Source organism: Bubalus kerabau, chromosome 23 (genome assembly GCF_029407905.1).
Source record: "Bubalus kerabau isolate K-KA32 ecotype Philippines breed swamp buffalo chromosome 23, PCC_UOA_SB_1v2, whole genome shotgun sequence".
NCBI classification, from domain to species: domain Eukaryota; kingdom Metazoa; phylum Chordata; class Mammalia; order Artiodactyla; family Bovidae; genus Bubalus; species Bubalus kerabau.
In genome coordinates this window covers 36,172,320-36,199,917 of record NC_073646.1, presented here as the reverse complement: position 1 = coordinate 36,199,917, position 27,598 = coordinate 36,172,320, and the positions used below count along the sequence as shown (strand labels likewise).

At 60.5% G+C, this 27,598-nt stretch overlaps 1 protein-coding gene across 1 annotated transcript in view; it reads left to right on the top strand.

The window, feature by feature from the left end:
• COL26A1 (collagen type XXVI alpha 1 chain) overlaps positions 1-24,399 on the top strand; it is a 160,590-nt gene extending 136,191 nt beyond the window's left edge. Inside the window, exons 4-13 of the mRNA XM_055561519.1 lie at positions 2,735-2,796; positions 10,283-10,439; positions 12,653-12,751; positions 13,390-13,542; positions 15,556-15,639; positions 17,426-17,478; positions 20,134-20,169; positions 21,471-21,518; positions 23,367-23,451; positions 24,239-24,399. Of these exons, the coding sequence (XP_055417494.1) occupies positions 2,735-2,796; positions 10,283-10,439; positions 12,653-12,751; positions 13,390-13,542; positions 15,556-15,639; positions 17,426-17,478; positions 20,134-20,169; positions 21,471-21,518; positions 23,367-23,451; positions 24,239-24,399 (938 nt within the window). The remainder of the gene's footprint in view (positions 1-2,734; positions 2,797-10,282; positions 10,440-12,652; positions 12,752-13,389; positions 13,543-15,555; positions 15,640-17,425; positions 17,479-20,133; positions 20,170-21,470; positions 21,519-23,366; positions 23,452-24,238) is intronic.
• The last annotated feature ends 3,199 nt before the right edge of the window (positions 24,400-27,598 follow it).

Sequence of the window (27,598 nt, the reverse complement as noted above, 5' to 3'; positions counted from 1 at the left end):
GATGGGGTGGGTGTGAATGTCGGGGTGGAGGACGGATGAGTGGGTGGGTGGATGGGAGAGTGGGTGGGTGGATGGGGGGAGGTGGGGTAGGTGGCATGACACAGGGGACCCTTGTTTTGTTTCGCTCTGTCTTTCCCATGAAAGGCTGCTTTCAGAGGCACCAGGATCCTGCAGTATTTAGAAGAGGGGCAGTGAGCGTCCCCTGGGAATCCCCCCGTGTGTCTGGCCTTGTTGACTGGGGGCCTTTGGGCGCCTGGCCATCGTACAGGGTACGTGAGCGCACTCAGTTGTGTCCGACTCTTTGCGACCCTTTGGACTCTAGCTCGCCAGGCTTCTCTGTTCATGGGATGTTTCAGGCAAGAATACTAGAGTGAGTTGCCACTTCCTCCTCCAGGGCATTCCCAACCTAGGATTGAACCTGCGTCTCCTGCATCTCCTGCATTGCAGGTGGATTCTTTACCTGCAGAGCCATTCCAGAGAGCCGCCCTCCCCCTGCCAAATTGTTCAGGGGGCCTCCCCAGATTTCAGTGCCCGTGGGCCTCCCCCCTGGGGTGGATCCCGGAACCCAGAGAGGACCATCAGCCCTTGCTGCTCTCCAAGCCCTCCTCTGTCTGTCAGCCTGGGACGTGGTCGCTCTCTGCCTTTCCTCTGGTGATTCATCCCTGAGAAGCCCCCTCTGCCCGTCTCTCCGCTCTGTGCTTTGTACCTCTTTCTTTCTTTACCGTCCCTTTTGCTGGTAGGAGTTGGAGGGAAACATGTGTGTTCAATCCCCCACGTCTAACCAGAAAACCACCTCCTTTCCTGTTGATCCTTGTGAAGTCCTGCCCCATCCCCGAGTCAGACAACTGTATACATTCTTCTAGTTGTTTTCAAGTTTCAGTGTTTATACCTCAGTCTTTAATCTCTTTTATGTATCAGGGTTACTGACAAGGTTTTATTGGGGGAAGAAAAAGAGTTCTGTTTCTAAAAAAAAAAGGCTTATAAACCACAGACTGGGCACAGCCCAGGGTAGATGGGGAAGGCGATGAGGATGAGGGGGCCCCTGCCCACCCACAGAAACCCGGTAGGGGCTGTCAGCCCCCGTGGCCCCGAGGCTGGGCACCCCTGGGGAAATCACAGCCTGAACCACCTGTTCCCAAGGTCCTAAGGTTCTGGGAGTCTCGTTGCATCTCTCACAGGACAGTCATTATTTTAAAACAGGGACGTTTCCAAGGTGGTTTGCGTTCAGTGACAAAGATACAGGACTTCTCCAAAGACAGACAAGGCTGATGATGGGGGGACGGGGACCCCGCTGGTGAGCATGGGTGCCTCGCTGCAGCCAAGGGGCCTCTGAATACCAAATGGGACGTGCCGAGTTACCCTAATACCTCTCGTGTGTCTGCTTGACCAGAATGCGGTGCCTGTGGGGTCAGGCTTTGAACTGAGGAGGAATCTAAGCATCTCTTGACTTCCAGAGCAATAAAAGCTCTTAGGAACAGCTTTGAACCATCTATTTCCTCATTAAAGAGCTCTGGGTCTCTGGGGGAGACAGACATAAATAGATGATTACAGCCCAGGGAGATATGTGCCTGGGAGGTTAACCATTACTGGTCTCCTAATTGGCCTTCCGGCTCCGGGACCCTCCCACAGCCTCCCACGGTACACTCTGCTGCCAGAGTGAGCTTTTAAAAATGCAAATCTGACCTTGGCTTTTACCCCCTCCAACAGCTGCCCATTGGTCTCAGGACACTGCCAGGCTCTTCCCCGTAGGCTTCCTGCTCCAGCCTTGGTGGTCCCCAGGTGTGCTCCTGCCCGCTAGGCTGCTGGAAGACCCTCCCTGGTTCTGTTCCCCTCTGGTGTCAGCACTAATTCTTCCTTCTATGGAATCTGACCAATCACTGTGCATCCCTGTTTCCTCACCTTAGATGCCACTGCCTCCAGGAAGCCCTCCTGGGCCACCCCCAGCCCAGATGGGCTTTGGCAACCCGAGATAGGCTACCCACTCCAGTATTCTTGGGCTCCCCTGGTGGCTCAGCTGGTTAAGAATCCGCCTGCAATGTGGGAGACCTGGGTTCGATCCTTGCGTTGGGAAGATCCCTTGGAGAAGGGAAAGGCTACCCACTCCAGTATTCTGGCCTGGAGAATTCCATGGACTATATATCCATGGGGTCTCAAAGAGTCAAACACAATTGACTGACTCTCACTTTCACTTTCCTGTTGCTCTTTTGCATGTTCTGGTCTTACAGCCCTTACCAACCTGTGTCTTTTTGCCTGTCCCCTTCCTCAGACTGTAGTTCTCCAAGTCAAGGAGTGTGTCTCATTTACTACCCACTCATTAACTATCAGATTTTTTTTTTAATGGTGGAGTTTATTAAAAAAATTTTTTTTGAGGTGTGCACACTGCTATATGTATTTATTTATTATGTCTCCTTGGCTGCTCTGGGGTTTTGTTGCTGCACGGGCTTTTCTCTAGTTGTGGCAGGCAGGGTCTACTCTGGTTGCGCTGCCTGGGTCTCTCACTGCAGTGGCTTCTCTTGAGCACAGGCTCTAGGCTTCGGTAGTTGCAGCCTCAACTCAAAGAGGTCAGGCAGGCTGCCTGGAGGAGGGGGCACTAAAGATAAGGCTCTGAAGAATGCGTAGGAGTTTTCCAGGCAGCAACTCAGAGATTTCCCTGCCTGCCTGAGCAGAGGCTATCCTGCCTGGCCGGGCTGCTCTCTCCCCAGGATCCACTCCACTCTCACCTCTTCTCTTTCAGAATGCATGAACTGTACCCGGCTCAGCGACATGAGCGAGCGGCTGACCACGCTGGAGGCCAAGGTCAGATGGTCTGGGGATCCTGGGCCTAGGGAGTTAGAGAGGGAGGAGCTGGCGTCAGCCCCAGGGAGCCCAGCAGGCCTGAGCAGCCTGGTCCCCAGGGGTGGGTGCTATTTGGGCCCTCAGTGGCTCTGGGTAATTTTCTCTAGGCTGGGCCAGCCTCCTGGGGTGGGAGAGGGGAGTGGGATGAGTAAGAAACTCGAGGGTCCCAGGCAGCAGGCTGGTCTGGGTGTGGGCCTCAGTGGCTGGGAGACTGGAAGCCCAGATGCTGACCCCTCGGTGGAAAGAGGAGGGAAGTTGCTGTCCCCCCAGGGCTGCTGGCCCCCACTCAGGCTCCTCCTTCCTGGTCTTGCACGGGGCTGGGCTCAGGAGCTGATGGAGGAGGAGCCGCCTGGCACCTGCGAGCTTTCTCCCCGTCTACATCAGGGAGCAGAGGGGTGGAGCAACTCACCCCAGAGGCAGAGGGGCTCGGTAAAGCCTAGTCATTCATTTGGAAGTGGCCCCAGGCAGCAGCGGCAAGGAGGACAGGACTCAGAGAAGGGGAGGATGTGTGAGGTGCAGGTGTGTCGGGGAAGCTGCCCTGTGGGGACACCTGGGGTTCTGTCTCTCCTGGTGCCCCGGAGACAGTGCAGAGCCCGCCTCGGGGCCGGCCTGGACCTCGCTGGGATGTGCTTCTGCGTGGCGCTCCCCCTCACCACGTGCCCCCTGCGGACAAGCCCCACCTCCTTCACCTGGAAAGCAGGCACGGGGCGATTGGCTGGAAGGTCTGGGTCTGGCGGAGGCAAGCTCAGGGCTGAGGCTGCTGTACTTGCAACCTCCAAGGAGCCTCTGGGGGCAGTGGAACTGCCGGGGGCTCCTGGCCCAGGGGATAGCCAGCACGGGGAGGCTGGACTGACCCGAGTGGAGGCAGCGCTCTCTCAAGGGCAGACCACAAGAGCTGGGGCTGGGGCACTGCCCCGCAGGGCGCTGTGAGCACGGCTGGCTGGCAGGGAGGCCGGAGTGAGGACAGAACGCCGAGGTGGGCTGCAAGACCTCCACCGCGAGAACACAGAGCAGACCCAGAGGTTGGACCCCAGCCCAGAGGAGCCTGACAGGCAGGGCCTCCCTGTAGACACACACACACAGACACATACATGAACACACAGGGACACACGTATAAACACACATGAATTCACAGAGACACACATACTTACATACAGACGCACACAGACACACGCAGCCCTGGCCAACGCTGTATCACCCTTCGGCCGTGCCGCCTGCCTTGGAAGCCTGACTGTGGGGACACCTGCCCGGTGCAATGGGGGCTGCAGTGACTGGCAGCTGGAGGCAGGCACGTGTGGGACCAGCCCCCATCAGCTGGGTGACTCACCGAGCCCGCCTCCTCCTCTGTGGAGTGAGCTGAGGTGCCAGCCTCGCAGGACCACTCGGGGCCTCAGGTGACACGGTGGGGGAACCCGTGCTGGACAGGTGTGAGGCTGTTATCATTTATGCCGTGTCGCTGGGGCATCTTCCTGATGGAGGCACAGGTACATGGGAGAAGCCCCATGGCAGAAGCGTGAATGGTCTCCCTTGCCCCCGCAGGCAGGAGGGTCCCCCCAGCAGCCCAGGTGCCTGGGCACAGGCTGGGGGTGGAGACCCCGTGCCCTCCCTGGGTCATGGCTCTGCGGGGTAGGGGCAGAAGGCTTCAGGGAGCAGATGCTGCCACATGAGCCGAGCTGGGGCTGGGGCAGTCCTGGCAGGGATGAGAGATGCTGGGGAAGATGCTAGAAGGAACTCGTGGTACCTGAGACTCTAGAAAAGGCGGGCTCCCCAGGCTCGCTGGCCTGACGGACATTTTCCAGGTACCTGAAACCTCTGCGTGGTTTGGCTGAAGGCCTGGCCTGGCCCCAGCCCAGCACCCCTGGGTGTTGCATGTCACAGCTCTGAGGCAGGCCGGCACCATGCCCGCTGTCCCCCGTGCCCCTGGCCCTGACCCATGCCCTCCCGCCATGAGCAACTCCTGCCCTGGTGCCCCAACCCTGCGCTGCCCTCTGCCTGGGGACGCCGCACCCCAGGCAGGCTGGAGGGGGTGCTTACTCTCTGGCCCTGAGGGTGAGGGTCGTGACTCCTCTGCAGACCTCAGGGGGTCTCCTCTGCAGACTCTGTGGGGGTCAGGCTGTCTCAGTAATAACCCAGTGATAACAGGGCCCTTCTCAGCTCTGGGCCTCAACCTGCTGCCCTGTGAGGTGGAAACAGAAGGGGTCACTTCCCGGCCCCTCCCTGGCTCATACACAGAGATGACCTCAGGTGGCTCCTGGGTGGGGAAGTAGATGAGGTAGCTTGAGACAGGTGTCCAGAGAGGTGGCAGCTGCGGGGTCCCTTCTGGATTTCCAGATGGTGACAGGAGACTCCTGTCTCAGCTCCTGTGTCCTCTCTGGGTCACTTTCCAGCTGCCCACCTGCCTGCTTTGTGCCCAAGTGTCCCCTGGAGAAGCAGGGCCCCTGGGAGCTTCACCCGCCCCATCAGAGGGCCCTGAGGGGCAGCAGCCTGGAGAGGGCGGGGGACACAGGCCAGGCTAGCAGCCAGGCCAGCCCCACAGCCTCAGGGGCAGGTGAGGTCAGGGGAGCCCACAGGGGTCAGAGAGAGCATGGAGCTGGGGTCAGGGGCTGGGGTCAGGTGGGTGAAGGCAGAAGTAGGCAGGCAGATCCCCGATGAGGAGTCAAAACCTGGGCAGCTAGCATTAAGTCTAAGGCCTGGTAACTTCGACTTCTGCTTCCTCAAGACAAGAAGCCTGTTTTGACATATCAAGAAGGATGCATTCAGTGGCAAGCGATGTGAACCCAGCCATTGGCAGCTTATTTCTTAGCATTTATTGTTAGTTCAATAGCAAGTCCAGACTTAGTAGTCTTGGGATTGTCTTGGTGACTCAAGAAACCAGACTCCCTCCACAGCCTCCTCTCCACCTTCTTAGTGAATCGGCTCTTGTCCTCTTGCCAGTCAGTGCTACGGTGTTAGCCACTCAGTCATGTCCAGCTCTTCGCGACCCCAAGAACTGTAGCCCGCCAGGCTCCTCTGTCCATGGAATTCTCCAGGCAAGAATACTGGAGTAGGTTGCCATGCCCTTCTCCAGGGGATCTTCCTGACCCAGGGACTGAACCACTGCAGGTCTCCTGCACTGCAGACAGACTCTTTACCATCTGAGTCACCAGAGTGCCTCATGGTTACAAAGTGGCTGCTGCAGCTCAAAGCCTCACATCCTTATACATTGTTCAAAGGCAGGAAGTACAGGGTGAAGCAAAGTATCTCAAGGAATTCATTATGTCTCATTGGCCAACACTAGGCTATATGCCGACCTCCTAGGTACAAGGGAGCTGGGAAAATGAGAAATTGGCCAGTGATGATTCCTCCTCTGGGGCATTCTCACTGGCTCAGAATAAGGGTTCTAGAGCCAAGGACGAGGAGGTGGTTGGAGGCCAGGCAACCACAAAGAACTGCTCCATCTTCACTCCCTGCAGTGCCCGAGTGGCCTAAGGATCCAAACCTAGGAGCTGATCTAGATTCCTCCCACCCACTTCCTGGGACAGGCTGGAGCGGCTGTTGCGGGATCGTGGGGTAGAAAGCCAGCAGAAAAAAAGTTTCCTGCCTTCCTTCCTCCCCTCCTCCTCAGTTTACTCTCTGACTCCAAGGACCAGACCGAGTGGGAGGGAGCCCGAGGGGATTTCCCTGGGTGAGGACTGGTCTCTGGTGCAGGACAGTGGTGTCCTGGCCAATCAGCCAGGCCACAATGACATCATCAGAGCCCCTGAGATGGAAGGCTGGCTGGAGTCTGGTTTTCTCAGCTGAGTCCCCACGCCGCCCACTGCTGCCCGCCCCGGTGAGCTCAGCCCAGCAGAGACGGCTCAGTTTCTCCAGGAGGCTTGCCATGGCCAGACCATGGGGGCTTGAACTCCGGAGTGGGCTGCTTCTAACTTGACAGTGCCCGTGGCTCCTCTGCCTGGGTCCATGGGCTCTGTGGGCCTTGGTGTCTGTGAGGGAGGTGCCCCAGGAAGGAGTGAGCTTGGTCTTTTGTGCAGGGGCGAGGTTGCAGGCAGAGGGTCCCTTTGGGGGGCCTGGGAGCCCAGTCTGGGTGCCCCCACCCTGATCCCTCCCAGCCACACTCCCCTTGCTCCTGGCTCCTCCCTGTTATACTTGTTCACCTGGAGGAGTCCTCCCCACCCCACCAAGATGCTGTATCCAACTCATCCCCCCGACTGGGGACCTTCACCCCCAAACCTGGCTTCTCCTGTGCCGCTGTCTGAATGGTGGCGATCCTACCATCCCCCAAGCCAGGCTAGAGACAGGGCCACCCCTGCCTTCACGTCCTGCCCCCAAGTCCTGGCCACCAGGTCCTGACAGTTCCCACCCCCAGCCTCTCGCCCATGGCCCTGGGGCCCCCATCCCACACACTGACAGCCAAGTCTCCTTGCTCTGTCCCCCCCAGCTCCACCCCTTGCCATGGCCGGTCAGCTTCCAGGTGGACGTCCCCTCAGTGGCTGGGGCAGAAACTGTAACCCTCCCATCCGTGAGGAGGTTCCACCCCCAAGCTGCTGTGCAGTCTGAGTCCGCCGCTCCACTTCTCAGGGCCTCCATGAAGCTCCACTGAGGCTAGGGCTGCAGCCCAGCTGTGGAGAAGTGGACGAGGCGCCACACGGGGCCCTGGCCCCACCACCGACTTGCTGGGTGACCTTGGGCAAGTCCTTTGCGGTCTCTGAGCCTCTCTTTCCACCTTGCCTCTGACGTGGCCCTTCCTGTTTAATGAGCCCTTGTAAGGACCAGGAGTGGAAGGGGCTGAGAGACAGGGGCCCTGGGGGTTGCCAGAGCCTCAGGGGGCAGGAGCCCACCCACCCAATACAGAGGGGGGCCTGAGATCTGGGGTGCCACTTTATTCCCAAGGGTCTTGGGAAACTTTGTCACCCAGGCCCGGGGGAAGATGCAGAGCTGGTGGGAGGAGGCGCTCAGAAGGACCCTTTCTGTGCACCCAGGAAACCACAGCCCAGCCCAGGCCTGGGCTCTGTGAAGGCAGCCATTTGTCCCCATGACTCCCCCCACCACCCTCACACCACCCCAGCATCAGCAGGAGTAACTGGGTGCCCACGTGCTGTGCGTCCGTGATCTTCTGTGGCCCTGCAGGGTCAGTGTTACCACCCCCATTTTGCTGATGAGAAAACTGAGGCCCACAAAGGTAACGATGCTTGCATATCATGGCTATCTAGTGGGAGAGCCGGAATTTGAACCAGCCTGGCTGGTAGCAGGGCCTGAACCTCCTCCCCCATCACATGGTACTTAATGTGTGCAGGGGCCTGGGGACCAAGAACGAGGAGGGCGCCCCTCCCCAGGTGGTCCTGACACCCAAAGGCAGGGCCAGCGGCGTTGCTCCAGAGTGACTGTACAGGGGCTGGGGGGACACCCCTTCTACCCAGAGGGTCAGACAGACTCAGGAAGGAGGGGACAGCTCTCCGGAGTCTCAGAAGCTTCCAGGGGCTGGGGGCGGGGACAGCACTGGTGGAGGGTGCTGCAGGAGCCCGGGCATGGAGGGGTGGGGAGGTCTCGGCCTGAGCGGCTGGGCGCGTTCAGGGCGGCTGGAGCAGAGCTGGTGGAGGAGACGCAGGGGAGGTCAGGGGAGGCCGAGATGATCACCTGTGGACGCACTGTGTGGCGTCTCTGGTGGTTTTTGGGGGGAGCTCGGCCGGGTTTACCTTGCATGAGGTCCTCACCCACGGCCGTTGTCGGGGGCTGCAGGAGGGGACGGTGGGGGGGGGCAGGTGGAGGGGAGGGGCAGTGGGCTCTAGGCAGGAGGGCTAGGGCCCTGGGAGAGGCCCGGGGACCCATCGGTTCCTCCTGGAATTAAGGTTACCCAGGACTCTGGTGGTTGGGGTGGGCGCAGGGTAGGGTGGGGTGGGGTATAAGCCGGGGCTGGAGCTTGGAGGCCTTCAGGCACTAGCATCTGCAAAACTAGACGCCAGCGATTCCGCTCCCAGCGGCCCCCAGACAGGCTCGGAGCGCTTTCATCTCACGGCGCTGAGTCTGAGAATCTAGCTGGGGTTCGGGTTTCTAAGGCGGCGGCGGCGGGGGAGCGTTGGGGGGGGTTGGGGGGTGGGGGGCACATGAGACACTGGACTTCTTCCTTCCTGTCTGGCAGATCGGGACGGGAAACCGGGCTCCATCTGATATGGCGGGGGAACCCCAGTGCCCCCCTTTTCTGGGGTGGGTGGGTCCACGCGGGTTAGCACCTGCCCGCCGGCCCTGAGCAGATCCCGGTGTGCGGCGCCCCCTGCTGGCCTATTTAGGAACAGCCGGACCTCCTGGCTCCCTGTGCTGTGCCGTGCGCTAAGAATATTGGAGTGGGTTGATATTTCTTTCTCCAGGGAATCTTCGCAATCCAGAGATCGAACTCACCTCTCCTGCATTGGCAGGTGGATTCTTTACCACTGTGCCGCCTGGGAAGCCCCAGGTACAATTTTGATAAGTGAAAGTGTTAGTCACTCAGTCATGTCTGACTCTTTGTGACCTCATGGACTGTAGCCCGCCAGGCTCCTCTGTCCGTGGGATTCTCCAGGCAAGAATACTGGAGTGGGTTGCCATGCCCTCCTCCAGGGGATCTTCCCGACACAGGGATTGAACACACGTCTCCTGTGGCTCCTGCATTGCTGGCAGATTCTTTACCGTTTGAGCCACTAGGGAAGCCCAAGAGTACTGGAGTGGGTAGTCTATCCCTTCTCCAGGGGATCTTCCTGACCCAGGAATGAGCTGTGGTCTCCTGCACTGCAGGCGGATTCTTTACCAGCTGAGCTAGCAGGGAAGCCCTCCTGGCTCCCAGGTGCTGTGAATTAGGAAGTGTCTCCCTACTGAGGCTCTGTGTCCCTTTGGGTTTTAACCCCTGCTTTCCTCCGGAGGGGGGGGAAGATGGGCTGTTTTCCAGGCGGGCCCTGAGTAACCATGGCCACCTTTGTTTCCCTGGAGCTCTTGCTAAACTCAGACACTGAGCTGGGCCCGCTTATTCTTTCTCCTTTTTTTTCTTTTCTTCTCTTTTCTCCTCTTCTTTCCTTCTCTTCCCTTTCCTTTTCTTTCTTTCCCTGTCCATCTCTCCCTCCTCGCACCCATCCAGCCAGCCACAGACATTCCCTGACCACACTATTTGTGCCCTGAACCAGACAGTGGGTGGGTGGGGGGGAAGCCTGCCCAGTCCCTCTCCAGGGAAGAACCAGTGAAAGGGGGGTGACCGTGGTCATTATTCAGACAAGCAGTCTAATCCACTCTAGGAGAAAAGTATGGTGGTTCTGAATGTGTCCGCAGGAGCCCTGCCTGAGCCGGAGGGTCGGAGGGCTTCCTGAGGTGGGGGCGGGGTGGGGGCGGGAGAACATTCCAGTGGGGGGACGGTGGTCGCAGGAGCAGCGGGCGGTGCTGGTCCCCTGGCGCTCACGTCCCTGCTCACCCGAGCCCGGGCCTGACCCTCTGCCCTTCTCCGGCCCAGGTTCTCCTTCTGGAAGCAGCAGAGCGGCCCCCAGGCCCAGACAATGACCTTCCGACGCCCCAGAACACCCCACCACCCTGGAACGAGGGTCTCCTCCCTGACGCCATCCCGCTTGCCCACCCTGGGCCCCAGAGGAGAAGGCCCACAGGCCCGGCCGGTGAGTGAGGCCTGCGGGGGGCAGGGGGTTGGCAGGGGGAAGGCCTCTCAGGGTCTCCACCAGTAGGTCAGAAACACCCAAAGGGCATTTTGGAAAATTGAGCTAACATTTAAAACCGGGGGGGTTTCACATAAAAGTCAGGATTTCTCATTTCTCCTAGAAAAATGGAAGAGCTGGCCATTGGGGTTGGCAGTCCCTTACAGAAACAGTTGGCTGGGACTTCCCTGGTGTTTCTAGTGCAAGGGGTGAGGTTCAGTCCCTAAGATCCCATGTGCTTTGTGATGTGGCCAAAAAAATATTGGGAAAAAAAAAAAAGGAACAGTTGGCCGCAGCTAAGTCATAGCTGCCCCCACAGATCTCATTCAAACTCTGCAGTCTGCCACAGTCCTCACCACTCCCTACTGTCTCGCAGTCCAGCTACTGTCTTCACAGGCTGCCCTGCTGCCGCTTAGCATCTACACGTAGGCCCCCAGCCCAGCTCATCCTTGACTAGCTCGATTTTATAGCAGCCCCTGCCTGCACACCGCTAGGGGTGGGAGGCTTACTGCCTCCCCCAGCCTTCTGGGGGATCCTCTCTGAATTCTCTGACCAGAGTTGGAGGACACCCACTGGTCTGTTGCTTTCCCTCTTCCCACCACATTTTGAAGTCTCTCTGCAGTCTCTCTCCACTGGACTGAGCTCTGCTCTCGGGGACTGCAGAACAGTAATAGTAACTGTAATACTATAGTCAGGATTGTTGAGTGCCTGCTGCGTGGCGGGCACTGTGCTGGGACTTTACCCTGAGCGGAGATGTAGCCACCACCGTCCATGTGGCTGAGCTCCAGGGTTTAAGGCTGAGGTCTCATCTGACTGGTCAGGATCTGGGCTGTGCGTTATTCAGGATTTTTATATCACTCTAGTCTGTACAGATATCATGGCTAATCATTCCAGTGAGCTCGTAAAGCTCAGGTTACAGGAGAACTGAGGCTCAGAGAAGTGACCCCTGGGGTCACCCAGCGATCCAGTGCCGTTTTGACTCAATAATTCACAGCCCCACCGGAGCCCTTTGCAGGGGACGCCCTTCCTTCTGCTGTCCCCCAGTTGAGCCCCCAGTTTCTTAGCAATCCCGCCCAGACCCAACTCTGACCCCTCCCTGCCTGCAGACCCCCAGCAATGGGAAAACTGACCACCAGTGTCCAGTCCCGAGGCCAGGGAAGCAGCAGATACTCTGCAGGCTTCTGAAGGGCCTGGAGGCTGTGTGGAGGGTGAGCTCGGGCTGCTATGGGAGGAGGGGGCGTCTTACTTGCCGCGGGTCCCTGGCCCACCTCTCTAGCCACTCTCCCCAGTCTCACTCCCAGAAGGCCTGTCTTCTTCAAATCCTATGCTTGTCTTCTTCAAATCCTTCTTCTGGGACTGAAGAGGGAGCAGAGGTCAGGGGGAAGTAAGGAGGGGGTTCTCCTCTTCTGAAGGACCCAGGCCCCAGTGCCCCCTGGAGGGGAGGGAGGAAGCTGGGAGGGGCTTCTGTTCTCCAAAGGCAACTTTCTTCTTATGGGGGCATGTAGTTCCCAATATGGCCACCAGGTGGAGCACAAACCCTACAAATGGTTACACCTGGGTGCATCCTGGAATCCCAGAGACCAAGTGGGAATCTCTGGAAACTGGCAGCCCCAGGGAGGTCCCCAAAGAGCCCTCTATCTGTTCAGGAAGCATTTTTTGAGCATCCTCCCCAGGCCTAGGCCTTCCCTAGGGAGAAGGGGCTGTCTGCAGGCCACACAGTGGGCCTCCTGTCTCTCCATCTACTTTTGCCCACCCTTGGGACCTGGAGATCCCCAGGGGGCAGGCGACCCCTTCAGGGCTTCCTGGGATCTCTAAGGAGGCCTTATTAGGACGATCTTTGCCTGACTCCCAGTCCCCGAGCCTGAGCAAAGAGACATCAGGATGTGGAGAGAGGGTTCTGACTCATTTACAGCCTGCTGCTGCTACCTTGAGCAAGGGGCCACATCGTTCTGAGCCTCAGTTTACCCCACCTGTCAAATGGGAACACAAGTAGCTCTTGAGATCATAGAAGTGAACAGGAGCAAAACTGGTTTGTATACTGTGATGAATGATGTGGTCCCTTTGCCCATGGCAGGTGAGGGGGCAGGTCTGACCAAACAGCAAGGTCGTCTAGCCTGGAGCCAATGGAGGCAGCTCAGCCCACAATGTTCTCAGGCCTCATTTCATTCTATCCGCAGGGCCCCCTGGACAGACGGGACCACCAGGGCCTGCGGGTCCCCCAGGCTCCAAAGGTGACCGGGGTCAGGCAGGAGAAAAGGGCCCAGCGGGGCCTCCTGGTAAGGACACCCGCCCACATACATACCCTGACGTGACTTTGCCCAGTAGAGGAAAGGGCTTAGGGATTATCCCCTGTCCGAGCAAGTGAGGCATCCCAGATAGCCTCTTTCTTGGTTGGGCTGATGACTGCCATCTAGCAGGGCTCCAGGTTCCCTCCCTCCCACCGCCACCTCCCGGGGCAGCCTCCTTCCAAGCACTTTGGGGTCTGGTCTCACCCGGGACTACGAGAAGAGAAGGCTCCAGCTGTGGGGGTGGGGCTACTGAGGGCTGGAGGTTGTGCTCCGCCATGTAAACAACCCCGAGAGGTCACGCAGCTGCTCCTGGACCCTGTTGGGGCAGGTACGGGGCTGGGCCAGGCTGACAGCCAGTCTCGCTGCCCCTACCCCAGGGCTGAGGTCATCTGGCCACGGCGCCCGCTGACTTCACTCACATGACCTCCCTGACCTCCCGCCTGGCTGCCCCGGGTCCCCTCTGCACTGGCTGCGGACGGGAAGTCATTTCATTACATCCCAGGACAGCCCTCCAGGGAGGCTCTGGGACTAGTGGCCACCACCTTGCCCTCCCGGGTCTATTTCTCATCTCTGTAATGTCAGTCAGGAGGCCCGGCCCTCCTGTGACTCCTCTTTTCCCCCCACAGGCCTCTTGGGGCCGCCAGGGCCCCGTGGGCTGCCTGGAGAGATGGGGCGCCCTGGCCCCCCCGGCCCCCCTGGCCCAGCAGGCAGCCCGGGCCTCCCTCCAAATGGCCCCCAAGGCGTCCTTTACTCCCTGCAGCCACCGACGGACAAGGACAGTGAGTGTCACGCTTGGGGGCTGGGGTGGGAGGCTGGGCCAGAATTTGGAGGGTCCACCCCCCAACAGAACCCCATGAAGCAGACAGTCCGTGAGTGGGGCCTCGGCTTTGCCAGGCGGGGGGACGGGGTAGCCTAGGTGGGGGGTGGTCCCCCCAACCCCACGGTTGGCCCCAGGGGTCTGTCCCTGCCTCTGTGCTCAGCTCCTGCCCCTGGGGTCTGACCCCCTGATGTCCATCTGCTCTCTGGCCTGGCCTTGGGGTAACCTCTGGTGACAGTACCATCACCAAGGTCATCCGTCGCCCTGTGCTCTTCGCAAATCCCCTCCCTGTAGGCCACTGGACAGGCGCTGATGGTTGGAGCACCTCCCATGTGTGGGACTGTGTGTTTTAACCTCCGGTATACAGCAGTGAGCAAAACAAGTCTCCTGCCTGCAAGGGCCACAGTCTAGCACAAGAGGGCGCCCTTGAGCACACATAGAACCCGCCGCCCGAGCATGGGGGGAGGGCGGGTCCAGGGAGGGCACCCAAGAGATGGGGCGGGGGTGGGGCCTGCGGCCCATGGAGGGCGTGGCTTTGGTTAAGGGCCCTGGGAAACGAGAAGGGTTTTAAGAAGCGGGTTGAGATTGACTTGGCATTCTGAGTGGGTGATATCCCGGGCACCGTCGGGGCACAGGGACCTCTTGGTCAGCCGTCAGAGAAACCCGAGCCCTCTCCCGCTCCGCGTCCCCCGGCCCCCTCCACCCTGTCCGCCCCGCTCCCCGGGCAACGCCGCCGTTAGACCTACGTCTGAATCACAGGGGCCCGCTCCGAGCCTCCGTTTCCCCATCCCTAGAGCACGAGTGGTAATACATCCTGACGGAGTTGCTCTGGGGTACCCAGCCCCCAGCCACGAGGGAAGGACTCATTCCCAAGGGGCTCGGTGGTGCCCCTTGGTGGAGGAGAATGGGTGATGCTTGTTTACTATCTTGGGGGTCTAAGGGTTCAACCGCCCGGCATCCCTCGGCCACTGAAAGCTAAGCCGGCCCAGCCTGGGCGTGACGCCCCGCATCTGCCGCTTCCTGCCTCGAGTGCTCGGAGCCCCCCTCAGACAGGACCCTCCTTCCCCAGGCCCAGGGTCCCCAAGAGAGGGCAGACTGCCTGGAGGGTGCAGATGTGAACGTTTAGGAAGTGTGTGTGTGTGTGTGTGTGTGTCGGGGGGTTCCCGGAGGAGGCACCTGGTTAGCCAGCACTGAGCAGCGGTAGCAGGCCCACCGGCCAGGAGGCCTATGGAAGGGCTGCCCAGGCTTCTGTGATGGGGGTAGGCGGGGAAAGGCAGAGGCAGCCACCCCCAGCCCGGATGTTTCCAAGCCTGGCTGTCTGCTTCTGGGTCTGAGGTCACATGGGGCTCACCCTGGAGGGACCCAGGCAGACCCCACCCGGCCCCAGGGCCCTGCGGCTTACACAAGTGGTCAGGGAGGACTTCCTGGAGGAGGCCCCCACAAGAGTGAGCTAGTCAGGTGTGTCAGGATGGGCATGTGGAGGGGAGCCTGGAACAGAGTCCGGCCTGGACAGCGGGGAGGTGAGCAAGGCGGGGCGGGAGTCTCAGGACCTGGAATTTTCAGGAAGAGATTTGTACTTTAAACAGAGCCCACAGGGCTTCCCCCCACCCTCTGATTTGGCCTCCGTGTTGATGGCTCGACAGTAAAGAATCTGCCTGCAATGCAGGAGACTCAGTTTCAATCCCTGGGTTGGGAACATTGCCTGGAGAAGGAAATGGCAACCCACTCCAATACTCTTGCCTGGAGAATCTCATGGACAGAGGAGCCTGGTGGGCCCCAGTCTATGGGATCACAAAGAGTCGGACACGACTGAGTGACTACACACGAGGGAGCTCCTCTGAGCCGAGGGAGCAGTAGCTGCGTGGGGCCCAGCAGGGTCGGGGCTGCTCTTCCTGGCTCTGAGGGATTCAGCTCTAGCCCCCCAGCCCTACCGGCCCTGCCCCATGGGTCACAGGCCACTCTGTCCTTCCCGCAGGTGGAGACGTGCAGCTGGCCTCCGCAGCCGTGGACACAGTGTTGGCGGGTGTCCCAGGGCCCCGGGGTCCCCCTGGCCCCCCAGGTGAGTGCAGAGGGCAGCAGCAGCAGCTGGTCTCCACTGGTACCCACTCCTGGGCTTCATCTGGGCCGGCAGTCTTGAGGGGGCTGGTTGGAGACTCATGGCCTTGGCAGGGCACTGGGTCTGCCCCAGCCAGCAATGGCTTGAGTGGGAGGCCTGCTGCTCATGGGTGGCAGCTCCCCTGGGACTGGACACAGTGTTTCTGGGTGGCCTGACACCCACATGAAGCAGCCTCGGGCCGCCCTCGAGTGAGCCAGAGCAGGGGTGCTCTGGGTGCCGGAGGCCTAGGTCCAGGAGGTCTGCATAGGGGATGGTGGGTAAGATAAGGGAGCTGGTGGGGTAGGTGCCTGGGAGAGACAGAAGGCCCTGGGTCTTCAGGCAGAAAGCAGGGTCCTGGGAGAGGGGATGGGACCCTCACTGGGATTGCGGGGGGCGGGGGGGGGGGGTGGGCAGAGCCCAGGTGTGTGGCCGTCGCCTCTGACGGGTTCTAACCCTGAATGAATGAGCAACAGAGGCCCTGGGCACCCGCGGGGGTGGAGGTGCCTCTTGATTCGGCTCCAGGCCAGGCACTCATTCCAGTTGTTCAGTGTCTCACGCAGTCAGGAAATAACCCACTGAGCACCTCCTACGAGCTGGCCAGTGTTCTGGGTTCCTGGGATCCTTAGATAAACAAAAGATTTCTGTCCTCATGGTACTTAGGTTCTAGTGGAGAAGGCGGGCAGTACCCTCAGTGAATCCCGTAGGGTCCCAAAAAGCAGGGCTGGGCTCGCGGCTGGGCCAGGGTGGCAACATTGAGGAGGGCGCTGGGAGGATGTTGCCTTTTAGCTAGACCGCGTCCAGGCCATCACCCTACCCAGGGCTCACTTTCCTGTAGGTCCTCCCTAGGCATGCCAGGGGGCACTCTGGTACAGGCTAGCAGCCCAGGGGGCACAGAGACCTCACTCTTCCAAATATTCAGGGCATTTAGTCACGAACACCATGCTCTGCACTGCACCCATCGGTCCTGGCCTGACCCTCTGGGGACTCCCTGGGCCAGAGGGGGAGGCTGGCATTCAAACCAGTAGTGGCCAGAGGCAGTGGCTGGTCACTGTCAGAGATTTGCCTAGAGAAGAGGTGGGGGTAGGTGCCTGGAAGGCTTCCTGGAGGAGGTGACGCTCAGACTGAGACTAGTGGGAGTTTGCTGGGATGTGGAGGGGACGGGAACTCCAGGAGGAAGGAACAGCCACCACAAAGGCACGGATCCAGATGGACTTTCCAGGAGGGTGTTTGACCGATGAAGGTGGAGGAGGCTGGGCTGAGAGAGACCTGTCTGAAAAGTCACTTGGCGGGGAGGGGACTGCTGCGTGGATGGGTGGCCACCACTCTGGGTGGTAGGCAGCAGTTGTAGTAACCCAGGCAAGGATGGCCTCAGGGAGCTGAGGTCTGAGCTCCTGAGGTGGGGCAGGCTCGAGGGATATTTGCCTGAGGACTGACCGGCTGGGGAGGGGCTGCAAGGCGCCCCCACCCCCACCCCGTGGATGAGGCTGTGGGAACAGGAGCAGGTTGTGGTGTAGGGTTGCAGGCAGGGAGAGGGGCTTGCAGTGGGCTCTCTGCTCTGGGGGTGGGCAGGGGGCCGGGGAGCCCATGCCGCCTCCCTCACCATTTATTCACCTCCCCTTTCTGCGCTGCCCAAGGAGACAGACCCAGGGCGGAGCCCGGGGTGGGAGGGTGGGAGGGCCCCTCTCCAGAGCCGATGAGGGGGCAGGGGGTGTCTCCGGCTCCAGGTGACCATCTGTGACTCTGCCGGCAGGGCCCCCTGGACCACACGGCCCCCCTGGACCCCCGGGTGTGCCTGGATCCCAGGTAAGGTCTCACCCATCTCTGGCGAGGGTGAGGGCACTGTTTCCCCAGGAAGGCAGGAGCCGGGCTTCTTAGCAGCACAGTTGCTCAGGAAGGAACCAGCCTACCTGGCTGGTCCCCACCTGAGTCCAGGTGGGCCCCAGGGGAAGGCAGGCATGGGATCCTGGTTTTCTTGGCAACAATAACCCTTTGCTACCCACCCTACCTGGGCCCCACAGAAGTTAGCATCATTCCCATTTCATAGATGAGCTAACCCGAGGTCATGCAGGTGATGTGTGGAGCTGGGCCAGGATCACAGCCGTGGCCAGTCTTCAATGGGAATTGCCTGTTGGGGGGGGGGGCACTCTGAAGCCTGACAGTGCAGCCCCAACCCCCAGCTTGCTTTGCCTCCTCAGCTGTGTGACCTTGGGCAGAAAGACAGCCTCTCTGGGCTCCGGGTCCTTGGCTGCTAAGAAGGGGCCTCCCCGGTGGGTTGTTACAGGGAGTAAAAGAGAAATAAAGTGCCAGGGGGGGGTGCCTTGTGCTGTAGGGCCCCAGGGGTCTGGGGGGACGTCACACAGAGGAGGGGAGACTTTGGACACCAAGGCAGGAAGGGTTTTGTTTGGGGATGTCTGCACAGAGCTTCCTGCAGCTCATCCAGACCGAGGGCTTCAGGTTCCCTGGAACTCGGGCCTGGGTGGGTGGGAGGCGGGGGTGACTGAGAAGCGGGTCCCCCACTGCAAGGCTGGACAGCTCACCCCTGATGAAAGGGCAGGAGCGGGTGTGAGGCTGACAGAGGTTCCGGTGAGAAGGGCTGGGGGCGGCAGGACCCCCTCCAGAGGCACAAGCCCACAGCGACAGGCAAAGTCAGAGATGATGGTGTGCCCGACCCTTCCCCCCACCTACCTGCTCGAGCCAACTCCTTTTAGGGTCCCCATCGTGTTATCCCAGCAGTGACGGGGACGCGGAGGCTCAGAGAGGTTCTGTCATTTGCCAGAGTCACCCAGCAGGGGAGCAGAGCGGGGGCCCAGCAGGGCTGGGGTCACTCCAGGCCCCGCTCCGGCTTTCTCGGGGTCCCTGCCCTCTGCTAGCAGGTAGTCTGATGGGGGAGGCAGATGTGATAGAGAGTAATTGGGGCGAGACCTACAGCGACAGGAGGGGGGTGGCCGGAGTGGGGTGACAGACAGGAGAAGGTGAGGCTTTGACTGAGACCCGAGGAACCAGAAAGGAGCATTCACACAAAGATGCCAAGAGCAGGTAAAGGGAAATGTAAGTGCAAAGGTCCTGGGGCCGGGAAACACCAGGCGGGTCCTGAGCAAAGGCGTGTGTCGGGGGAGGTGAGGTGGGAGGGAAGTGGGCAGAGGGGTACCTGCAGAGCCGACGCGCGGACCTGGGCCACAGTGAAAGAGGGGCTTGTCGAGTGTCAGGGAGGGAGCGTCCAGGACCCCATTTTCGTCTTTCCAGGGCCCCTCTGGCTGTGGCTTGAGGGGAAGGCGGGGGCAGGGGAGTGGAGCAGGGAGACCCGGGAGGAGGCTGGGGCAGCGCAGAGGAAACAGACGTATCTAGAAAGTGGACCTGACAGGTCGGGCTGATGGAATAAATTCAGTGAGGGCGGGAAGCGGAAGGTTAACTGCGAGGTGCTTACAGGAGCAGCTGTGGACCGCAGAGCCATTTCATGGGAAAGAGAGACTGCAGGGTGGGGGCCGGACGGCTGGGCCAGGGGGAGACCAGGAGTTCCACTTTGGAGAGGTTGAGTGGGGGTGCCTCCTGGCCGGCCAGGTCGGGGTGCTAGAGGACGGTTCGATGTGCAGCTCTGGGGCTCCAGGGAGCCTTCTGAGCAGGCCTCATGCTGACGGGGAGCCCGCGTGGGGACCCTCATCTTCACCACTAGTGGGGTAGTGTTAGCGGCTCAGTCGTGTCTGACTCTTTGCGACCCCATGGACTGTAGTCTGCCCGGCTCCTCCAGGCTCCCCTGTCCCTGGGATTTCCCAGGCAAGAATTCTGCAGTGGGTTGCCATTCCCTTCCCCAGGGGATCTTCCCAACCCAGGGATCGAACCCAGGTGTCCTGCATTGGCAGGTGGATGCTTTACCGTCTGAGCCACCAGGGAAGCCTGAGATCGCTACTGCTGTTGCTCATTCACGGAGGGCCCTTTCCGAGTGCTGGGGGCATGTGTGCATGGCCATCCGGTCCCTTTCTCCCTGGGCCTCCCTGGTGGCTCAGACTGTGAAGAATCTGCCTGCCAATGCAGGAGACACAGGAGACTTGAGTTTGATCCCTGGAAGAGGCGATGGCAACCCCCTCTAGTGTTCTTGTCTGGAGAATCCCATGGACAGGGGAGCCTGGGGGGCTACAGTCCATGAGGTCGCAGAGAGTCTGACATGACTGAGCACACACGCACACATGTGCCTTCTCCAAGTGATGACCATACTTTGCACTGGCCCCTTTCACAGACGAGAAGATGGAGGACTTGGTGGAAGCCCACGGTCATCCACTGGCCAGTGGCGGGGGCTCCAGGAGCAGACAGGCCCCCGCTGTGGCACCCCCCATTTCCTCTCCCGCCCACCCTCCTCCTGTCCTGTTTTTCAGCTGTCTGGAGCCCAGTGCAGGGAGAGGGCGTGCAGAGGACTAAGGGGTTGTGAAGGGCACAGCCTAACTTGCTTTGTCTGATTTTCTGCAGGGCCTGGCTGGAGAGAGGGGCGCCACGGGGCCGTCTGTAAGTGTGGGGCCGTGTGTGTGGGCCTCCCCCAGGGCGATGGGCTATGGTGCAGGCGCAGGGTACCAAGTCGGTGGGTGTCTGCCCCAGGCAGCCTGGCTGAGCTCAGGCCTCGGGCATGGCCAGACCCAGCCCAGCCGGGACGGAGCAGAGGGAGAGAATCGGGCAAGCTGGGTGCAGCGTCAGCTGCCCAAGTTGGGAACGGGTGACTTTGGGAAGTGGGGACCGCCCCGCCCCCGGGCATATGAAGTATGGACTGAAGTAGCCGCCTATTGAAGGGCTCGGATGAGAGTCCTGAGGTTCTTCTGGGGAGCCCAGGCCCCTGGGTTAATGTGCTGTGTGACTTGCCGAGTCCCTTGTTTTCTCTGAACTTCCCAGGAATAGATATAGACAGCTGACCACTCATTTCCCATCTTAAAAATAAGAATTCACAAGACTCAGCCCCTATCTCCAGGGCCAAGGAAGTGGGCACGTGCCCAAGTCTTATGTCAGAGGCACGAGGCTGTGGGAGAAGGGGGGTTCTTTGCTGAGTGTCTTCTATGTGGAGGCCCTCTTCATCCATAGTGGGTTTAAGCCTCACAGTGCCCCTGCGAGATGGTGCTTTGTTTTCCCTCTTTGCTAGAACTGGCAGCTGAGGCCCAGAGAGGTTAACCAACTTGCCCTAGGTCACACAGCTAGACCAAAGCAGAGCCAAGATTTAAACCCAGGAGTGTTAGCCTCCAAAGGCAGGCCTTCCCCAAGCTTGTTATTGAGAGTGATTTATTTAATCCTCCTAATATCTCTGTGAGGCAGGCACTGTTATTATCCCCATTTTGGAGATGGAAAAACTGAGGCACGGAGAGGTAAAGTCACATAAGAGTAAGTGGCCTCCTAGGTGTTATGGTGAGGCTGATATTACCGGCCCCGTTTTATTTATTTAAATTTTAATTTTTTACATTTATTTATTTATTTTGGCTGTGCTGGGTCTTTGCTGCAGTATATAGGTTCTCTAATTGCAGTGCGGCCTGTGAGATCTTAGTTCCTTGACCAGGAACTGAACCCACGTCCCCCCGCACTGGAAGGTGGATTCTCAACCACTGGACCAACCAGGGAAGTCCCTGGCCCCAATTTTAGAGTCAGGGAAACAGAGGGGAAGGGCAGGGGACTTGATCCCTGAAAGGGCCAGAACCTGAATTCCAACCTGACTCCTCCCTCCCTAGAAACAGAATTAAGCCCCTAAAGTCAAGCCCATGCTGGCCTGTGCAGAGGTCCCTGGTAGAGAAGCTGGGCACCCATCACTGACTGCGTGACTTTCTTCCCAGGGGGAGCCTGGCGGGAAGGGGGAAGAGGAGGAGAAAGCCGCTGCTGAGGTAACTGTGCCCCTGGGCCTGTGCATCCCTCCTGCCCCCTGGCTGTGTCCTTGCAGGCCAGTCCAGTAGAGCTGGACCGACACTTCTTCCTGAGCGGGGCATCAGCCGCAGGGCAAGTGGGGGCCCACCCAGCGGGGGAGGCAGTGGAGTGAATGGTGACTGCAGCCCGGTGTGAAGTCAGCTGCAGTGGGGGAGCACAGATGGGATGACTGGCCCAGGGCCTGAGGGTGGGGGCGACCCCACCGGAGAGGGTGGAGGAGCCACGGACCTGCAGATGAGACCCTGTGTCTGAAGGAGGCCTCAGGCTGTGGGGTCTCTCTCCAGGGATAGGACCTTCCCATGACAGTGCCTGGCACACGGATGTGCCCAAGGTCGCAGTGCTAGTGGACTGAAGGGTGTATGGGCAGGTGGAGAGCTGGCTGGTGGACGTGGGAGAGGATGGATGGAAGAGGAAGGTTGGGAGCACATAGCGGCCAGAGCAAGACAGGGCAGGGTGGGGGCATGGATGGAGTGCGAGCATGGCTGTAGGGACCATACCTTCTGGGAAGCAGAGGGGAGGCTGGGGACCAGGATAATGAGAAGGGAGTAAGGCGGGTGGGGCAAACTGAGAATGAGTCATCTGGTGTGACAGGGCTCAGCCAGACGTCCAGCACAGCAGGCATGCAGCACCCCTGAGTGAGCTTGGGGAGATCCTAAGCCAGGAGTGGGGGTGTCTGGAGAGATGGGCAGTGGGCATTGGAGGTGGGCAGCTGTTTGAGGCAGGCTGGGCTGGAGGGGGTAAAGCTGGGATCAGGAGACCTTCCAGAGGTCCTTATGGGATTGGAGAAGGGGGAAGAGGCTGGAACCATGGCAGCCATGGTGGGCACAAGAGGCAGTGGGAGGAAGATGTGAATGCTGGGGTCACTTGTGATGGAAGACTGGGAGGGTACCCACGACTTCCCCCTGCCCAGTTTCATCAGCATGCCTCCTGTGGCCCAGGGACTGAGGCTTAACTGGGTCCTGACAGAGGGGGCCTGGAGCCCCTGCTCCTCACTGGGGACACCCCCATCCCAGACACTACCCAGAGCCCAGCTTCTCACGGTCTTTGATGGGAAGAGCTCTCTTGTGTAACTCAGTAGCATGCTCTCCGGTTTTCTTTAGCTTTAAGCTCAATTAATCTGAGTGTCATGACAGAGCTGTCATGTTCCACCAGCCAAAAAGGTTCCTGTTTGCTGCAGACGCCAGGGCAGGGCTTTGCCTCTCTACCATCACTTTTTTTTTTTTTTCAAAGTGACCTTGTCATCTTGTCTCTTCCATTAATCAGCCTATTCACGTGTCCTGACACACGAGGTCCTTCTCCATGTGTAGGCTGGATCCCAGGAACGCAGAGGCGCCATCTTTGTGCCCTCCCACGGGCCTTCCGGAAGCCTCGGCTCTGCCCTCGGGTGGGTGGGACCGGGAAGGAGACCGGCAAAGCGCCTCCCCACCATGGGCCCATATGAGGTGCTCTTCCCACAGCAGGATATTTTCTGGAAAGAAGGGCACACAGGGAGGCAGCTGGCAGCCACGGGAGCAGGCAAGCTCAGGCTGGAGGCAGACAGGCCTGTGTAAAGCCCCAGGCTTGGCCATTTCCGGCTTGGCCATTTCCGGCTTGTCCACTTCCGGGCTGTGGGGCTGCAGGACTCGGGTCACGCCGTCTGGGCTTCAAGTTCCGTGTCTGTGAACTGGAGTTCGAACCCCAGCCCTGGTGCCGGGGTGTCTCTTATCTGTGGTGGCCGTTGTGTTGACGATGGTGACAAGAGGAAGTGGAGGGCTGGGACAGGACGCTGGAGCAGAGTGGCCCTGACCCCATGGCTTTCTCCACCCCAGGGCGAGGGGGTGCAGCAGCTGCGGGAGGCCCTGAAGATTTTGGCCGAGAGAGTGCTCATCCTGGAACATATGATTGGGATCCACGGTGAGCAGTGACCCAAGCTGAGTCCAGCATCTCCCTCCGCCCCACCTCCCCTGCTGCCCTCGCCGTGCTGCCTCTGGTCCCCTCTCTCCCTGCCCTGATGGCCCCACACTTGGCTGCCAGTCTGCCCTTGTCCCACCCCTGCTCAAGAACCCTCCGTGGCTCCCTGCTGCCCGAGATCGACATAGAGCTCCCAAGTCCCTCCCCTAGCACAGCCTGGTGTCCGGTGACTCAGCCATCATCCAGGCGCCCGGGGCCCCTCCCACCTCTACACCTCTGCTGAGACTGGTCCCTCCTCCTCCTGAACACCAGCCCCAGCCTCAGGGCCTGCTCTAGGATCTCTTCCTCTGGGAAGCCACCCTCCTGTCTTCTCCCTGTGCTCCACTGAGCCTTCTGTTCCCTTATGGGGTGGGGCGTCTATATCTCTCCCTGGCACCTCTGCAGTGCCTGGAACCTGGCCCTGGTCAGCATTGTTTGAAGAATGAATGAATGAGTAAATGGTGAATAGGTAGATGAGTGAGTGGGAGAATGAATGAATGGATGAATGAGTGAATGAATGGATGAATGGATGAGTGAATGAATGGATAAGTGGATGAATGGATGAATGGATGAGTGAATGAGTGGATGAATAAATGAGTGAGGGAATGAATGCATGAGGACTAGAGGCTGGCAGCCGCTTTGTCCCACCCTCACTGGGCACAGAGCTTCCCTGGCTGGTGGAACTGGAAGTGAAGGGGCTTCCCGGGCTCCAGAGGCCCTGTGTGAGCCCACCCTCCTGCTTTCCTTCCAGATCCCCAGGCCACCCCTGAGGGGGGCTCTGGCCAGGACGCCGCCCTGAGAGCCAACCTCAAGATGAAGCGCGGAGGCCCCCCACCCGATGGCTCCCTGGCCGCCCTGCTCGGGCCCGACCCTGGGCAGAGGAGTGCTGGCCGGACCAGCGGCGGGAAGTAAGAGGCCAGCTCTCCCAGAGGAGCCCCGGCTCCGCCAGAGACCCCACCCCGAGGCCTGTGCTGCCGTCGGCACTGAGGATGCCCCAAGTGGGACTGGGCTCCAGGCCTGGGTGCCCGTCAGGGATACTGGCTCCCGGGGGCCTTGGGGACATATGGCAACGCCAGAGGTGGGGGCCAGAGGGGCCCAGCGCCCCCGGCGGAGCCCTGCCCTGGTCCCTGCCCTCCCCACCCCCACTCCCTGCTGGAGACGGGGTCTGGTGGCTGGGTGGGGCGCAGGAATCGTCATAATACTCATCATTTACTGGGTCCCTGAGTCGTCTGGGCCCATCCGAGGAACTTCCCTACATTGTCTCATTTAACCCTTAGGACGTAGGCTTGTTCCCCCCACTTTACATGGGGGCAGAGGCTGGGAGAGGATAAATCACCTGCTCGAAGCCCCTGGACCGTGGAGGACTGGGGCAGGATTTGAACCTGTGTTCTCTCTACCTGCCAGCTCCCCCTCTTCACGGGGACACTTAGACAGGGCAGGCGCTGGGCCGGGCAGCCCTGGAGGCTCCAGCCGGGAAGGAGGGCAGGCCCTGCCCAGCTCGAGACCCTGGGGGCCCTCCGGCCTCCTTCCTAGACACTCCTCCCTGGGCTCGGGGGTCTGCTTCACAGGTGGGGAGGTGGGCAGGTTGGCCTTTAGCTGCTCTTGAAGGCCAGGGAAACTTTGAATAAACCCCTGACAGTCAGTGGACTTAGAGACCATGAGAGAGGAGCGTTGGGGTGCCAGGATCCTCAGACTGAATTGGCATCGCCCCCTGCTGCATCCTAATCCCTCTGACCCCACCCACCCTGCCAGGGCCTCCCATCGCTGAGCAGCGAGGAGGAGGATTGAATGGGACGGTGCCCCCACTGGGGGCGTCCCTCCAGTCCCAGCCTCTCCCAGACTTGCTGAGAACCAGCAGGGTTAGGGTTAGGGTGTCCCCTTCGAGTTACAAGGCAAGTCCTGTGTCCCAAGGAGAAGGAGGGGTCGCCACCTGATTCCCAGGCCCTGCTGGGGAGAGACGTTCTGCGCTCGGTCCTGCGGGCCCAGCCTGGCTCCCGTCCCGGGTCCTGGTGCCCCAGAGCAGCTCAGACCGCAGCCCTCAAGGCCTCTTGGGCGTCAGGTCCTCTGTGCCCTGGACCCGCCCTGGTGGTCCTCTCTTGCCATCTCGGCCACGGCAGCAAACGCAGACATTCCCAGGTGCTGGCACCGCCCCCATGGTCTCCCCTTGTGGCAGGAGTGACTTGTCCCCACCGCCCTTGGTGCTACTGGGAGGCTGTGCCCCCTCCCTCTGGGCCCTGGTAGCCTCTCCCTGCCCTCGAGGCCTGGACTGCCCCTCAGGAGGCAGGGCTGGCTGGGTGGGGGGCCAGGATGTGGCTTCTTGCAAGCCTGTCTTCACGGAGGGGCGGTAACTCTCTGACAATAAAGGTGCTCTCCCACTGTGGTCTGGCGTCACATGGTAGCTGGCTGTCGGGGAGGCCGGGTCAGCTTCGGCCAGGCCCAGCCCCGGGGGGATCTGTTGGGAGCCTCCAGGAGTCAAGGGGACCACAAGGTCCCGAGGCAGGGCAGCTTGGCTCTACCCCCTGGGAGCCCCATGAGGGGGGCTAGGAGAGCGAGGGGTGCTCTTCAGAGGCCGCCCCACCCTCCAGTCTAGGCTGGGCCCTGGGCCAGCTCTGCTAGTGGGAGAGAGTGAGGTGGGGAGGGTGCTGGGCCCTGGGCAGAGGGACCCATACCCGCCACGCTCCTGCCCCAAGCCTAGGGTCCTGGACTTTTTTGCCTGGGCCCAAGTCCAGGTGGGGGCCCTGGGACCGTCCCCTGAGTCCTCAGCCGAGGCCGAGGACTGGCTGAATGCTGCCCAGGGCTTCCTGCGGGCCGTATCTCACCAGAACTCAGGGCCTTGCTGGGCCCACCGCCACCACACACGCTCTGATGGCAGCCCCCTTCCCACGGCAAGACGGTGTGTTCCAGCTGGAAGTGTCGGGCTGAAGCAGGAGCCAGGGGCCCGGAATGGGAAGACCCTAAACACTGGAGGGGGAGATGCCAACCCAGAGGGGACGGGCGGCTGTGGCCGCTTCTCACTGTCACTCCGGCCTCCCCCTTCCACCTGGATGGTGGCATGACCTTTCTGAAGTGCACGCAGGCAGCACCCCCTTTACTCATGAAGCAGCAGTGGCCCCTTGTTCCTGCTCTGCAACTTGTCACTGTCATCCAAGCTTCCATCCTCCTGGCTGCTAGCCGCACGGAGGCACCACCTGGTCTTGTCTCTGTAACACCTGTGGGGGTCGGTGCCCCGCAAGGCGCTTGGTGCCTGCAGGGCATGGGAGAGAACAGGACACAGGGCCGGGGTGTCTGGGGCTCACAGCCCAGGGGATCACAGCTCTTGGCTTCGTGCGAGAGCCTCAGACGCATCGCCTCCTCTGATACCTGCGCCCCACAGCTGGCTCAGCCCCTCTGGTCCTTGGTTTCGTCATGACCATGTCTGTGCTGATGTGTGGAGGCCCTGACCTGCTCAGCCTGCAGGTCCCGCGATGGATTCGGACAATGAGGCACGTCACCTGGAGTGCCCCTGGGATCTGGGACGGGGCTTCCAGGACAGGCCCCCTTCCTCTGCCCATCTCCCCGCAGCCCCTGGGGAGGGGGTTCATAAGGGTCAGCCCAGTACAGGGGGCAGGCATCCCTGAGCCCCCACCCCACCCCCCACCTGCAGGGTCCACCCAGGGGGATAAGGAGGGAGAATTGGCTCAGCCTCTCCCTCGGCTCAGCTCGCCACCCCCCTGCCACCCTCAGGGCACACCCACCCTCTCTCCAGGCACTGCCTCCTGTGCCCTGGTGTCCAGATCAAATCAGAACTGGGGTGGGGGGGACAGCTTTTCACTAATACCTTCCCTTCCAGGCCTGCTCCCCCAGGGTCCTGAGCAGCCCTAGTCCATGGGACCCTCTTCTCCCCACCCCCCTGCCTGGCTGAGCCTGGGGGGGCAAGACACCAAAGGATGCAGACTCAGGGCCCTGACTTGGGCCCCCCTCTCCCTGGCCGGGGTCTCCTGGGCAGGGCAGGTACGGGGCTGAGAGACTAGGCCTGGACGCAGTTCCTCCACTCACAGCCAGGAACCCCTGCCAGCCCTACCTTAGTCAGCCACCAGCCAAAGCAGAAATTCAGGATCGCCTAGGTCAGACA